Source organism: Vulpes vulpes, chromosome 1 (assembly GCF_048418805.1).
Source record: "Vulpes vulpes isolate BD-2025 chromosome 1, VulVul3, whole genome shotgun sequence".
Classification (NCBI taxonomy): Eukaryota; Metazoa; Chordata; class Mammalia; order Carnivora; family Canidae; genus Vulpes; species Vulpes vulpes.
This window is the reverse complement of record NC_132780.1, coordinates 129,811,290-129,826,975: the sequence shown is the minus strand read 5'-3', so window position 1 is coordinate 129,826,975 and position 15,686 is coordinate 129,811,290. Positions and strand designations below refer to the sequence as shown.

General features: G+C 50.7%; 1 protein-coding gene and 1 pseudogene across 1 annotated transcript; one reads left to right on the top strand and one right to left on the bottom strand.

The window, feature by feature from the left end:
* Window positions 1-4,254: 4,254 nt before the first annotated feature.
* Window positions 4,255-14,690, bottom strand: LOC112913728 (DLA class I histocompatibility antigen, A9/A9 alpha chain-like). The gene is made up of 8 exons (XM_072748613.1): window positions 14,613-14,690; window positions 13,832-13,997; window positions 8,104-8,373; window positions 7,628-7,903; window positions 6,748-7,023; window positions 5,055-5,087; window positions 4,874-4,921; window positions 4,255-4,745 (listed from the first exon to the last, which is right to left on the bottom strand). Exons 1-8 carry the CDS (start codon window positions 14,688-14,690, stop codon window positions 4,741-4,743), a joined length of 1,152 nt encoding a protein of 383 aa, XP_072604714.1. The 3' UTR covers window positions 4,255-4,740.
* On the top strand, window positions 5,747-6,423 carry LOC112913585 (large ribosomal subunit protein eL6-like; annotated as a pseudogene).
* Window positions 14,691-15,686: the final 996 nt, after the last annotated feature.

Here is a 15,686-nt window from a genome sequence, read left to right as displayed (position 1 = left end):
CTTCATTCTGCTCCTTGGATGTGATCATTTATTTCAATTGTCCTGTGTTCAAGGTCAGATATTCTTTCTTCTGCTGGCTGGAATCTGCTCTTAAATACCTCCAGTACATTTTTTTTTCAGTTATTGTTTATGTCAGCGCTGGATGTTAGTTTCTTTTTGTCTTATATCTCTTTGTTAATATTTTATTTTATTCATACCTCATTTACTTGAGTTTTTGTGTAATTCTCTGAGCATCTTATAGGCAGTTGATTTAAAGTATTAGTCCACTATCTGATCTTCCACAGGGACATTTGATGTTTGATTTTACTTTGAGTGAGTCGTATTTTCCTGGCTTTGCATATTTTGTGTTTTGCTGTTGTTGAAAACTGGTGTTCTCAGTCTCCTAATGTGGTAACTCTGAAAATCAGATTCTCCCCATCAGCAGGTTTATTGTTTGTTTTGATAGTTGATTGCTATAGACCGTGTGCCAGAAATCAGTTTTAGGTGTGCACTTCAGCTCTTCTCATGTTGTTTTTGAGTCCACACTTTCCCTGAGCATGTGTGTGTGGCTACTTTCTACATCCCCACCCCTCCTGCCCCTACAGTGGTGTTCAGTGAGATTCTGGGAACCAACTGTTATGGCCTGGAGACCACTCTCTTCCCTAAGGCCACAGTCCCTGGTTACTCAATGAGGAGGAAACATCAATGTTAGTGTAGATTTGGGGAAACACTTTATAAGCCAAAACTGACTGGAGAGGCGTGCCCCCTCTATGTAGAGGCCTATCCTGGTGCAGTAGCCCAGGGAGACCCTGAGGGGGTCCTGGCTGAGCAGGCAAAAGGGGAACTCAGGCTTTTGTCCTCAGCCCTGTGGCCACACAGATCTGCAACCAGCCCCATAAACATGCTGGGTGCTCCAATATGCACTCCACCACTTTCTGTGAGGAGGACACTGGACCCACAAGTCCCTGTTGTTGTGCCCAAGATCGCGAATTCGAGAAACCACCAAGGAGCCGACACCGATGCAAGCGCATGAGGGTTTATTTGCAAGCTCGAGCTTGCGTCCAAGTATACCCGACACAGCGGAGCAGGGACTTGGACCCTGAGACTAAGAGGCGTAGCAGCTTTATAGGGGCCAGTGGCCAATAGGATACGCAGAAAGTTGCACAGTCATGTGGGTCCACACGCAGGTGGCCGATTGAATTACATTTTACCCTAGAGTATCCATTTGAACTGGCCTATCACTGAGCCGATTTCCTATTAGGGTGTGCCCAGCAGCTTGACTAGGGTGGGGCAGCGCCCTAAGTAATAAGCAGGTCATGTGGGGGCGATACAGAAGGTGGCGGGTGCAGCACAAAATTGAGTTAGTCCTGCTCTGCTTGTCCAGGGGTAGGGGATTTTTGTTAAATTTCCTGGGTCCCACATCTGTCACTTGTTCCAGCTGCTGCCTCTGATGCTGGAGCTTGGGATACATCCCTCAGTGATGTCAGTGCCAGAATTTTCAGTCTTGACCACCTCAGGTCCCACTGTTTGCAACCCTTAACACCTGAACAGAAGTTCTACCACCCAACTCAAATCTCATATCTACCATGATGGCTGACTGAGGGATTTGAGGGGGGCCAGCTGGGAGCTCCCTAGGGCTTTGAGCCCTGCAGCTGAGTCAATGACCTACAACGTGGCTATAGCCCTTTCCTGAGCCCACGACATCTCAGAGGCATCTGGTGGTTAGGTGCTGCCTGTCTGCAGTGCCCATCTGGTTGACGTATGAGTGCAGGAAGCACTGTGCAGTCTTGGTTGCTTTCTTGGGCAACCAGGACCAACAGGCGGCATTAAACTCACCTAGGAACACATGCAGGTACATGCACATGGGCACACACACATCATAAAGGAACCCCCTCACCAACTACCCATAAGATTACCACTTTCTAGCCTCAAGGCCAACTTCAGGGAATTCTACCCACAACATTTATTCATTCATTCTTTTATTCGTTCATTCATTCATTCCCCCAACTATATTCAGTGGATGTCTCTATGCCAGTCTGTATGTTAAGTCTGGTAATCATTTAATGACATAGACACAGCACATGTTCTCCTAATGTTTATAATCTCATAGGAAAGACAGACAATAAACAAAACATAATAATACTTGTACATGACACTATGTGATATATATGCCTGTGACCTATTGCTAGGTAACAAAACAATCTCCGAATAAAGCAACCACCTTTTAATTCTCATTGTGTGGGTCAGCTAGGCTCAACTGGCAGCTCTTCTGCTCCATGTGATATGGGCTGGGGCTACAGTCATCTGGAGATCTGAATAGTCCAGAATATTCCAGAGGGCTCCCTCACAGAGCTGCAAGTGGTGCTGGCTCTCAGTGGGGAGTACACTGAGCCTGGTAAATGCTGGTTGCTGCCATCATGGCTTGTTGGTGCTACCTGGTGTTGATCCAGGTCTTGAAGGCTACCAAGATTTTGGGGAAAAGAGAAACCCATAGAGCTCAATTTGTGCAAAATATTGTTTTGCACATGCTCAGAACTACTTCAGTTACTCCAAACTCAGCTCTGACTTTCTCTGAAGGAGGATAAACCCTTGCTGTTGTCTCTCTCTCACCCCTTTACCAGCCCTTGCTGCTCTCCCCACTGTGATGCCTCAGCATCACTAGCTGGCCCTGCTTCCACCACCTACTGGACAGGAGCAGAAAAGGGTCCCAGGAACAAGGACAACACCCTGGAGCAGAAACTCAATGCCTTCTTGGTCCCAACTGTCCACTGACAGAGAACATGGCCCCTGAGAGACATGTCCCTGTGGCCTGTTCCTCCAGGCCAGACAGTGGTTACAAACACTGCTTCTTCTCTCCCTGTCAGGCTCCCATTTGCATAAACACCTGAGCACCGAGACCTCTCAACCACAAGCACTGACCCCACCTGCAGCTCAGCCTCCTTCCCTCCCTAGCCCTAAGCCAGCAGCTCCTAAGTGGAAGGCTCATCAGAGTGCTCAGGTGACCACCAGTCTCAGTCTAGAAGAAGTGGACTACAGTGGGGTCTATATTTGACCTGACTCAGGAGCACCCCATGCTCACAGAGGCCTGTCCTTGCCCTCCACGCTCACCCTGACCCAGGCGGCCAGGCTGTACTTGGCCTTCCCTGCTTCTTCTTGGAGCACTTGCACTTGGCCACCTGCACCTGGAATCACAGCTCCTCCCCAAGCGCAGCTTGGCTGAGGCTGCCAGGGCCTTCTGGCCCCAATCCTAGCAGGGACTAACCAGGCAATGCAAGGAGAACCTGTTGCAGTCTTCTTTTAAATGAGGTACAGGGGGTTCTTGAGACCCTAAGCCTGAGGCTATCTGTCCACCCTCTGAACCCTGAGACTGCCACTGCCACCACCTCTCTCCCACCTCCCACATGGAACCCTCCCAGACAAGAGCCCTCCCTCTGGTTGAATTCCTGATATATTTCACGCACTAAGCTAGCTCAGGATCTGAGGAAATCCTATTAAAATTAGTTTGCTGAAATAATTTGTTTAGGACATCACAATTTAAAGCAGGAATTTGAAAAATTGACACATGACTTTTGTATTCTTTCTCCAGTAAATGCCTCAATGATATATGAGGCAATCATTTCTACCCTAAGGAATCAAAACTGGTGTTCCCTCTGGGAGGGCCACCCCAGAGGACAACAGGAACATCTGCAGAATTGCATGGCCCTTTGCTCTAGTTGTGACCTGGTCTCAGCCCCTCAGTGTGCGGCAGGGGACTAATCATCCCAGTCTGTCTAAGACCAAAGGCCAGCTTAATATTTCAAGATTTTATTTATTTATTGATGGGAGACACAGAGAGAGACAGAGACACAGGCAGAGGGAGAAGCAGGCTCCCTGTGGGGAGCCCGATGTGGGACTTGATCCTGGGACCCTGGGATCACAACCTGAGCCAAAGGCAGATGCTCAACTGCTGAGCCACCCAGGCACCTAAAGGACAGCTTATAAGTAGATTAGGTTCCAGAGTGAGAAATCCGATGCCTGCCATGATGGTCACCCAGCAGTGGTGGAATCAACTGAAGGACCCCAGGCCCCACACACCCCATTCTTTCCCTGTCCCATGCATCACCTTGTTTTTGCCCAAACACAAAACTCCAACTTTCTGTTTTTATCTCCCCTCAACCAGCCTGATTACACAGAAATCTTTTTTTTAATTTAATTTTTATTCAAGTGGGCTTCATGCCCAGCGTGGAGCTCCACATGGGGCTTGAACTCATGAGCCTGAGATCAAGAGTCCGACTCTTTTTTTTAAAGATTTTATTTATTTATTAATGAGAGACACACACAGAGAGGCAGAGACACAGGCAGAGGGAGAAGCAGGCTCCACGCAAGGAGCCCGATGTGGGACTCGATCCTGGGTCCCCAGGATCACACCCTGGGCCACAGGTGGCGCCAAACCACTGAGCCACCTGGGCTGCCCTGGATTCTCATTTTGAATAGAAAAGTAAGGCATTAGCACTCAGCCCAACATGAAACAAAGACAGGGATGGAGATGGTCCAGCCCTGCCTCTGCTGGACAGGAAAGCACATCAGAGAAGAGAGTGCACATCAGATTAGGGACAGGTCATGGTGGGCAGGGTGGGCCAATCTCCCCACCTCCTCACATTATGCTTTTAGGGACACAGGCACATCCTGACACTGTTTGCAGAGAAAAGCCAGGGTTGTTGATGTCATCACATGAGATGTGAACACATCTTGCGTTGCTCAGTGCTCACAGGGCAGCTGGTCTCACACTGTGGAAAACAATCAAGTACAAACTGAGGTCAGTCACATAAGTGCTGACATTCTCAACAGTCCCCATTGGGCTCATCAGGTCCCCAGGGCCCCAACCCTCCCCACTTCAGGGTCTCTGGGGTCTCACCTCTAGGAGCTGTGAGAGACACATCAGAAACCTGGGCACTGTCATCGCCTAGAGGAGAATAAACAGGATGTGGTCAGAGCTCACAAGAGGTGAGACTAAAGGAGGAGCTGTGGGGGTGAGCTCCCCATGGGGTCCTGTCTACACTCCCCCAGGGTCTCAGGATCACCCTGTCCATACTCACATGTAGCATGAGAGTAGCCTGGTCCTTTTCCTCCTGTGGGAAGAAAACATCATGTGATAGGCCGGGCACAGGGCTGGGCCAGGAGATCCTCGAGGAAGCTCCCAGTCCTGGTGCAGAGTGAGTCTGCAGAATTCTGACTGACCGCCCAGGTCAGGGTCAGGGGACATGACATGAGGTGAGGGGTCACTGGACCACCTGACTTGCTGGAGGTCTGTCCTCAGCAGGGGCCTTCCACTCTGTCCTGTGACGGCTGGGAATCAGTCCCCGTCACCAGAATCACCAAGGCGAAACTCTGGCCTTCATTTTCCCAAGTGTTTGCTGCACAGTGAGTGTGAGTACACAGCTCCAGTGTGAGAGAGTAACCGCGTATGGACGGCACCTCCTGTGAACAAGGCAGGACAGCTCTTTTCCATCTTGCAAGATGGAGGGCGAAAAAGCCAAGAAGCCGGATACTAAGGAGAAGAAACCTGAAGCCAAGAAGGCTGATGCTGATGGCAAGGCAAAGAAGGGTAACCTCAAGGCTAAAACGCTAAAGAAGGGGAAGCCCCACTGCAGCTGAAACCCTGTCCTAGTTAGAGGAATTGGCAGATATTCCCAATCGGCTACGTATTCCAGAAAAGCCATGTACAAGAGGAAGTATTCAGCAGCTAAATCCAGGGTTGAAAAGAAAAAGGAGAAAATTCTAGCTACTATTACAAAACCAGTTGGTGGTAATAAGAATGGTGGTACCTGAGTGGTTAAACTTCGCAAAATGCCTAGGTATTATCCTTTTTTTTATTTTTATTTTTTTTATTTTTTTTTCCTAGGTATTATCCTACTGAAGATGTGCCTCGAAAGTTGTTGAGCCATGGCAAAAAAACTTTCAGTCAGCATGTGAGAAAGTTGCGAGCTAGCATCACTCCTGGGACCATTTTGATCATCCTCACTGGGCGCCACAGAGGCAACAGGGTAGTTTTCCTGAAGCAACTGAGCAGTGGCTTCCTACTTGTGACTGGCCCTCTGGCCCTCAACCGAGTTCCTCTGCGTAGAACACACCAGAAATTTGTCATTGCCACTTCTACCAAAATTGATAAGAGCAGTGTGAAAATCCCCAAACATCTCACTGAGCCTTATTTCAAGAAGAAGCAGCTGCGTAAACCCAGACACCAGGAAAGAGAGACTTTTGACACAGAGAAGGAAAATACAAGATTACAGAGTGTGCAAGGTTGATCAGAAAGCTGTGAACTCGCAAATTCTGCCAAAAATCAAAGCTGTTCCTCAACTTCAGGGCTACCTCCGCTCCGTGTTTTCTCTCACAAATGGAGTTAACCCTCACAAATTGGTGTTCTATATTTCTTACAAAGAACCTAATTAAACAACTGATCCATTAAAAAACAAAAACAAAAACAAAAACAAAAAACAAGGCAGGACAGCGGCTCCCTAGGAAACCCCCCAACAGGACAGGAAAACACAGAGTATTCAGTCGGTTCCCTACCCTAGCGCTGCTTCCTCCAGATCACAGCTCCAATCACCCCAGCACCACGAGAACCAGAGCAGCAATGCTGAAGATGAGAATGCTGGACAGAGGGGAAGGCTCTGGAAAGGGGAGGGAGGATGAGGGCCCAGCCTCTGGCTTGAGTCCTGACTCTGCTGAAATTCTCCAGAAGAGCTCCACTTGCCCTGAGTAGAAGCTCTACCCTGAGGTCCTCCTTACCCCATCTCCGCGTGACAGGCTCCGCCAGCCCCTCATGCTGCACGTGGCACGTGTATCTCTGCTCCTGTCCAGAGGGCACCACCACGGCCGCCCACTTCTGGAAGGTCCCATCTCCTGCAGGCCTGGTGTCCACAAGCTCTGTGTCCTGGGTCTGGTCCTCCCCATCCCGCTGCCAGGTCAGGGTGATCTCCGCAGGGTAGAAGCCCAGCGCCCAGCACCTCAGGGTGACCTCATGGTCAGAGACGGGGTGGCGGGTCACACGTGTGCTGGGGGGTTCTGAGGAAGAAGAATTGGAAAACCCACACTTTGGCTAACTGTGTGGTCCACTGAGACTGCATTTGTGTGACCATCCTAGGGTGGACAGGGCAGTTGGTTCACTTGGAAGAAGCACAAAGCCCAGTCACCAACCTAGCCTTTGGGTTGTCCTAATCTTTAGAAGTTCTAGAATCAGGAGAGAGCCCAAGGTGGGAGACTGCAGGTCTAAGGTGGAGAGCACACACGGTCCTGACCGTGGTGGAGGCTGAAGGAGAAAACTCCCAGTTCAAGCTCCAAATATGTTTTCACTGAAGAAGGCCTTGAGGGAAAGTCATGGTTCCCACCCAGCTGCCAGGTCAAAGGACACCGCTGATGGTTATCTCAGGATGGTCTTCACCTGCTTCTCCTGCCTCCACCTGTCTCCCCGGAGACCCTGGATTGCTCCATTGTCCTTAGAGAAAAGCGGCCTCTGGGTGAGTCACCCTAGTAGGACTATCAACACCCAGGCGGATCCCCTCTCCCCAGCCGTGGGAGGGGCGCTGTTCTGACCCTGAGTCCATATTCCCTTCCTGGTGGGAAGCCCTCCCTAGTGGAGGCGAGATCGGGGAGGCCCGCGCCCAGGTACCTGCGCGCAGCAGCGTCTCCTTCCCCATCTCCAGGTACTTCCCCAGCCCCTCCACGCACGTCATCTCCAGGTAGTTCCTCAGGTGCTCTGCAGCACCTGCCGCCTCACTCTTGCGCCGGGTGATCTGCGCCGCCGTGTCCGCCGCGGTCCAGGAGCGCAGGTCCTCGTTCAGGGCCAGGTAATCGGCGCCGTCGTAGGCGACCTGCCTGTACCCGCGGAGGAGGCGCCCGCCGGGCCCCAGGTCACAGCCGTACATGGTCTGGCGGGTGTGAGACCCTGGCCCCGCCCCGACAGGCCGCCACTCAGTCCAAAGAGAAAGTAAAACCTCCCGGGAGTTCCCGCGGGTTCGGGACGGGGACGAGGGGGAGGGGCGGGGACCTCGGACTCGGGGTGACGCCCGGACCGGACACTCGGGCGACCCCGGCCGGTCGGTGGGGATGGGGGTCGTGCCCTGGCCCCGGGCCCGCGTCGCTCACCGGCCTCGCTCTGGCTGTAGTAGCCGCGCAGGGTGTCCAGGTGCACTCGGTACCTCTGTGCGGTGTCCCTGGCGATCCGCGTCTCCCGGTCCCAATACTCCGGCCCCTCCTGCTCCACCCACCGCGCCCGCGGCTCCATCCTCCCCGTGGCCGAGTCGCTGTCGAACCGCACGAACTGCGTGTCGTCCACGTAGCCGACGGCGATGAAGCGGGGGTCCCCGCGGCCGGGCCGGGACACGGAGGTGTAGACATACCTCAGGGAGTGGGAGCCTGCGGAGCCGAGGGGCTGAGACCCCGCCCGACCCCCTCCCGCCGCGGGGCCCGGGGCCCAGGGGGAGATGCCCGGGGGGGGGGGGGGGGGGGGCGGCGGAGAGGCGGCTTCCCGGGGTCCCGCGTCCCCGCCCGCCGGTCCCCTCGCTCCCGCCCGCACTCACCCGCCCGGTCGGGGTCACGGCCAGGGCCGCCGACAGTGATTGTCCATTTCTTCTTGAGTCAACTTTCACATTTGTATCTTTTTATGAATTTGTCTATTTTATCTGGGTAAGTTAATTTCTGGCATCATACTGTCACAGAATTCTCTTTATTTCTGTGTGTTCAGGCACAATATCCCCTCTTTCATTGCTATCCTAGTAGCTTGAGGTTTCTTTCTTTCTTTTTTCTTTTTTTTTTTGAGTCTAGTTGAAGATTGGTCACTTTTGTTGATTTGTTTTAAAGAATCACATGTGATTTAAGTAGTTTATGTATTGTTATTTTGTTGTCTATTCTCTATTAGTTTCCACTATAATCTGTACTTTCCCCCTCCTTTTGCTTGTTTTTGGTTTAGTGTACTCCTTTTTCTTTGACTTAATGTGGAAGTTTAGGTAATTGATTGGAGATGTTGCTTTTTCATAAAGTGTATTTCCCTCTCAGCACTGTTTTAGTAGGACTCTGTAGGTTTTGGTATGCTCTGTCTTCATTTCTATTAATCTAAAAGTATTTTCTATTTTTTTATTTTTATATCTTTGACCCTTTGCTTATGTAGAAGTGTGTTAGTTATGCATATTCGTGAGTTTCCCAAAATTTTTCCAATTATTGATTTCTCATATCATGCCACTGTGATAACAGAGCATGAAAACAGAACATATTTTGTATTATTTTTACCCTGGTTTAGCATATGGTTTATCTTCAAGAAAGCTTCGTATGCATTTGAAAGAATGTATATTCTGTTGATGCGTGGAGTGTTGTATAAATGTCAGATTTATACTGTTGGTTTATAGGATGGTTCAAATCTTCCTTATGTTTTTCAATTTCTGTCAGTTTTGTTTTCATATGTTTGGTGGTGAGTTATTAGGTGAATGTATGTTTACAATTGTTTCATCTTCCTGATGACTTGACCCTTTTGTCATTATAAAATGATCCTCTTTATGTTTACTAACATTTTAAAAGTCCCTTTTGTTTACTAAGTGTATCCACTCTAGCTTTCTCATGGTTGTTTATCTGGCACAGCCTTTTCTGTTCTTTTAATTTTATCTATTTGTAATTGATTTTTGAGTGTGTCCACCACAGACTCCATAGTTGGATCTTGTTTTGTTTTCAGTCTAACAATCTGTGCTTTGATTGACTTATTTAAGCATTTACATGTAATGTTAATACTGACACAGGTGGATTTATGATGCCATTTTACTTTTTGTTTTTTTTTTCATGCCACCACTCATTCCACTTTTACTTATTAAGTGAATATTTTCATTATTTAATGATTTATCACTATACTTTGTAGTTATTTTTCTAAAAGGTGCTTTTTAAAAAAAATATTTTATTTATTTACCCATGAGAGACACAGAGAGAGGCAGAGACACAGGCAGAGGGAGAAGCAGGCTCCATGCAGGGAGCCCGATGTGGGACTCGATCCCTGGACTCCAGGATCATGCCCTGAGCCAAAGGCAGATGCTCAACTGCTGAGCCACCCAGGTGTCCCCTAAAAGGTGCTTTTGCTTTTGCCACTTTTCTACATTCTCTTATTTTCTTTCTTTCTTCCTTTTTAATAAAGGTTTTATTTTAGGTAATCTCTGCACTCAACGTGCAGCTCCAGCTAATGACCCCAAGACCAAGAGTCGCACTCTCTACCAAGGGAGGCACCAAGCACCCCTATGTTTTCAATTTTGTGATTTCTTCTTTATATCATACATATAATATGTATTCAAATGCTATATATTTGCGTATTTACATCAAATCCTGGTTATGTTATATTTTATGTCTTAGGATTCCAATTTTTAGATTTCATAAACTTTTTTTTTACCACTAATTCTTTCTCATTACTCAGTCAGTCTTTTTTTCTATTTGTACTTTACTATTCTTCTATGAGTTGCTCTTTTATTTTATGCAATTATTTGTGTAAACTTTTTGACACATAAGAAAAATTGATTTATCTAGAGAAATTTCTTTTTTAATAATTTCTTTTAAAAAATTAAATTAAATTAAAAAGTTTAAGTAAGCTATATGCCCAATATGAGGCTTAAATTCACAATCCCAAGATCAAGAGTTACCTGCCCTACCATTTACCACCAGCCAGCTACCCAGAAATTTGCTTCTTTCTTACAATTTTGGGGTCACCATCAATTCAGGACTATTATATATATATATTTTAAGGATTTTATTTATTCATGAGAGACACAGAAGGAGAGAGATGCAGAGACACAGGCAGAGAGAGAAGCAGGCTCCATGCAGGGAGCCTGATGTGGGACTCGATCCCGGGTCTCCAGGATCACACCCTGGGCTGAAGGTGGTGCTAAACCACTGAGCCACCAGGGCTTCTCAATTCAGGACTATTACAAACTAAACTAATGACATGAAGTTATTTTGGCCCAATGACCAATGGTGGAGCAAATTTGGACTACAGATCACAGAAGGATTAGTCAGTCTATGATTGCAAATGCTTTGAAATTGTTGTTTGCTCACTTTTTGCTGGCTCAAGGGCAAATTTCCTTAGAGTACTCTTCTATTTGAAGTTAGATCAGATTTTGATATGTTTCATCCTTTTCTGAGGATATGAACCTGTTTCCCAGATTTTCAGGGAGGGGGTCTTTCATGATCCTCACATGAATAATCTCTGGGCATCATTTCTTGTCTACTAAGCTCATGAACCTGAAAAACCAAGCTAAGATTATCTACATTTGAAAAATGCCCTAAGGATCAGAACAGCTTTTCTCTTTGGCTTATTGCCACATTTATATTATGGCCTAAATGATTATTCTCTTGATTGTTCTACTATACTCTTGAATATTTATTATATCTTTTCTATCATTTTTCATTGTTTTGAGGGGAAAGGAAGCCTTAATACTTTGTCTACCATGTTATTGGAAGTGGCATCCCCAGTAACTGCACCTCTCAATTCTGCACAGCTGCACACAAGATGCTTCTAAGAGAAGTCCTATAGGTGGATCATCTATTCGAAACCATCTGGCAACTTGACATGTCACACAGAGAAAACCTAAAACCCTTTTTTTTACACTTTTATTTATTTATGATAGTCACACACACAGAGAGAGAGAGAAAGAGAGAGAGAGAGAGAGGCAGAGACACAGGCAGAGGGAGAAGCAGGCTTCATGCACCAGGAGCCCGACATGGGATTCAATCCCGGGTCTCCAGGATCGCGCCCTGGGGCAAAGGCAGGCCTAAACCTCTGCGCCACCCAGGGATCCCCCCGAAACCCTTTTAATCCTAAGGCCTGGACATCTATGTTCATTTCCCCTGCTCTCTACTCCAGTGGTCTCCTCACCCTTCCTTGAATACAGGACACACTCGTGCCCTAGAGCGTGTGCACTGGAGGTTCCCTGACTGGAAATAACTTCCCCCAGACATCCTCTTACACAATTCCTTCAAATCTCTCAGAGGTCACCTTCTCAGTGAGGCTCACACTTACACCATAGTAAAGTAGCCATCTTCCCTGTCACCACACAGGTCCACTCTGAGTCCCCTTCCTCCCTGCACTTCCCAACCTCTCACACACACTTCCTTAGCTACTAGCACACAGTCCGCCCCTCACTACCAGAAGATGTGCCCTACCAGGTGGGCACATGTAGCCTGTTCTTGCTGCCCTGAGGTGTCCTAGATGCCTCAATAGTGTTCCTGTGTCTCGCACTCAATTGCCACTTGGGGAAAGGATCAGCATAGAGCACCTGTCTCTTCTAGATGACGCCCAGGCCACAGTTCTCATGGCAGCGACCACTTTCCTCCAGGATGTCCCCATGTCCTCCTCCCACAGCATCCCTCCTGCACAGCACAGGAAACAACTACAGTTCTCCCTTCAGAAAAGGGATACCCAGGCTTATGGGTCATGCATTCCAGACAAATGTGGATTCACCTCAGACTCTGCTTCATCGTGCTATGAATTAGGAGTGGAGCCAGAACTAGGCTCAGTAGAGTCAGGGGCAGGGGGCCCGGGCAGGTGAGCAAGGAAGATAGAAACCAACTGAAATCTAATAAGGAGTGGATCCTTGATCCGCTCCTGTCTCTAACTCCAGAATCTGCTTTTTAAAAGATATGAGGCAAAGATGGACAGAATGATCCAGAACAGCCCCCAGAAGGAGGTGAAGAGATGGATGGGCCTGAAAAGTCATCTTGCAGTTCCACAGCGACTCCTTTGTGCAGGGACTCACTGGGCCTCGTGGACACGAGAAGAGACCGAAGGACCCCTGCAGCTGTCCCAGACTGGGGGACAGCTGGGCAGCATGAGACCAGGCCTTGTACCCAAGAAGAAGAACAGGCCAAAATCTCCAAGAAACAAAGAAAAAATAGACGCTGAAAACTTGGGGGCTGGGTCCTGACCCAGACCTGAGCCTAGGCTGCCCTGGTCATGGGAAGCCCTTGCCGCACAAGGTCCTGGAGGAGGAGAGTCCCAGTCCCTGTGATCCCAAACCTGGTGGGACAAGGGTCCACTGGAGGGACAGGGACTAGGGAGCAGCTACGATGACCCAGCTGAAGAGTGACCCTGTCAAAGCCCAGGATGCACTGAGCACAGGCTGGGCACAGTCCCCTCCATGCAGGCTCCTCACAGGTTCTCCTGCCATGCACCCCCCGCCCCCCCCAGCACAGCAAGGGTCAGACTCTGGAAGTTTCCCAGGACTTCTGTTTAGTTCCTCTCTCAGACTTCAGGAATCCTCTTTTCAGATTAACCCGTCAACCCCTCCCCGCAGGAAAGGAAGAAAACAAATTCGCATCCGGTTTTTTTAAATATGAGAGAGAGAGGCAGAGAGAATCTCAAGCCAACTTCCAGCTTAGTGTGGAGCCCCCCTCCACCCCAGAACCCCGGGATCCCCACCTGAGCAGGTCTCTCCCTCCAGTCTCTCCCTCCAACGACTAAGTCACCCGGGCGCCCCCACACATCCAGAGTTTCACCCTCAGCAAGGGAGTGAGAGCAGCAGCTCCGAGGGACACCAAGCACCGACGGGCCGAGACCCCCCCTCCGCTGGGCCAGGGGAGCAGAGGAGGGAGCAGGGCGCAGAGCAGTGGGGGCGGGGCGCGGGGGCGACGGAGCGCGGTCCCCGCGGCCCGGCCGGGGCACGGCGGTGCTCAAATAGCTCAGGGATGGGAGCCTGTGGGCGCCGAAGGGGGCCGGCCGGGGGGGGGGGGCGGGGAGCAGGGCGGAGGCGGGAGGGACGGGGGTCCTGGCCGCGGGGGCCGGGGGCGGCGGAGAGGCGCCTTGCCGGGGTCCCGCGTCCCCGCCGGGCGGTCCCCCCGCTCCCGCCCGCACTCCCCGGCCCGGTCAGGGTTGCGGCCAGGGCCCCCGACCGCAGCAGGACGAGCGCTGGGGGCCCACGACCCAGACCCTCAGGGTGGGAGGAGCAGCGGCGTCCCCGCAGATCTCGGAGGACTCTAGAACCCGGGGCCCGGGACCGCTGATTGGCTCCTCCGGAAACCTCGCACCCAATGGGAGTGCGAGCCGGGACCGCGTCAGGAGTCTCCAGGCAGGAGGACCCGAGCCAGGCCGCGAGATGACGTCAAACCCCGGGAGGTGGGGACCCCCAGCGCTGGGCTTCCCTACACCTCAGCTGCCCTCCATCCGGGGACCCGGGACTTTGCCCTGACCCCTCTCCTCCTGCACGGTGACCAGGTGACCACTTTGTCACCCCGTCTTCCTGAGTCCTGGCCCAGGGGCTCTGAGGACGCTACTAGGGAGAGACTCTCAGGCTGGACTCTGCCCCTGGTCCTCACTGCCCTTTCCAGAATACTCGCTGAACTGGACTCTCCTACCTCCCACCGCCTACCTGTCTCCTTCTGGACTCTTCTAGGAGAAAACGCATCCCCAGGGACTCTGCCAGCACACAGTCAGCTGCCCTGGGAACAGAGACGGAGAGACAGGGCTTTTCTCTTTACCTGGAGAAGCTGTGTCTGAGGCGGCAGCCACCGAGTCCCACTGAGGCCCGTGTCCTTCCTGCTGACCCCAGGCGTGCTGGCACAACCTCCTAGCGCCTGAACAGCGGCAGTCTGATCTGTGGGGTGACTTTGGCCCTTCCTACAGACGGGGACCATACAGCACAGCGCTCAGCCTCGCAGAGCTCTTTGGTTGTCCCAAACGCTAGATCAGTGACCGCGCCCCCGATTACCTCCATTCCCGAGCCCCAGGTTGTCTGTGCGCCTCCGGGCGTCTCCTCAGGGCACGGACGCACATCTGTTGCTGCTGTTTCAGCCGGAAGCCTGGAGAAGCGTTGATCACCTGGAAGTGGCAAGTGTTCTGGCCGTCACCGGGCCCCCACCCGTGTCCACGCATTGCCCGTGTGGGAAGGAAGGCCAAGATAAGGGCACATGTATTATCTGATTATCATAAGGAGGCAATTGCTTTTCAGGCAGCCGCACACAGGGTAGCACGTACTAGATGCGAACATCTTGCTAAGCCCTGTAGATAGGGATTTATTAAAAATCTGTAAAACCACGGATTTAAACGTGAGGATTCCACTGCTGTAGAACCTTCACCTCTGCTTCTCTCCCTCCACCTGTGCCTGCAGCTCTTCTCTCTGTCTCTCATCCCTCAGGGCCTTTCCTCCTGCGTCTCCACCCCCCTCATTCCTCTTTGGGGCCCTGCTGCCACCCCAACATCTGCCACCCAGGGCACTCTGGCCACCGGGGACAGAGATCATGCTGATGTGAGTCAGGTTGTGTCATGTCTTCACTGAAAATGCTCCAGTGGCTCCATCTCACTCTTGCGAAGCATCTAGAACACAAGGCACATGAGCATAGGGACTTTGGGCTATTTTGGTGAAAGCTGTATCCCCACTATAGTGTCTTCCTGTCCTGCCAGACAGTGCGTGAGCTCATCTCGTCCCAAATCCCCTTTTGTGCCCCCATTCTTGGGCCATTCCTGATGCCACTTGTGTTTTGGTGTCCCATGTGAACAGCCACAAGTACAGCATGATAATACCAGGAATTGGATTGGTTAGGAGAACCCCTTGTGAGAAGACATGGGGAAGGAGCCCGAAAGGCTGGGAGACATCAGATCTTGATGCCAGTCAGAAGCTGAGGGAAGGAGAGAGAGAAGGGAGGTTGGCTGGAAGCACCCTAGACCCAGTGCAGAGTAAGGCAAGCTCACCAGGGTGTCGGGGAGTCCGGAG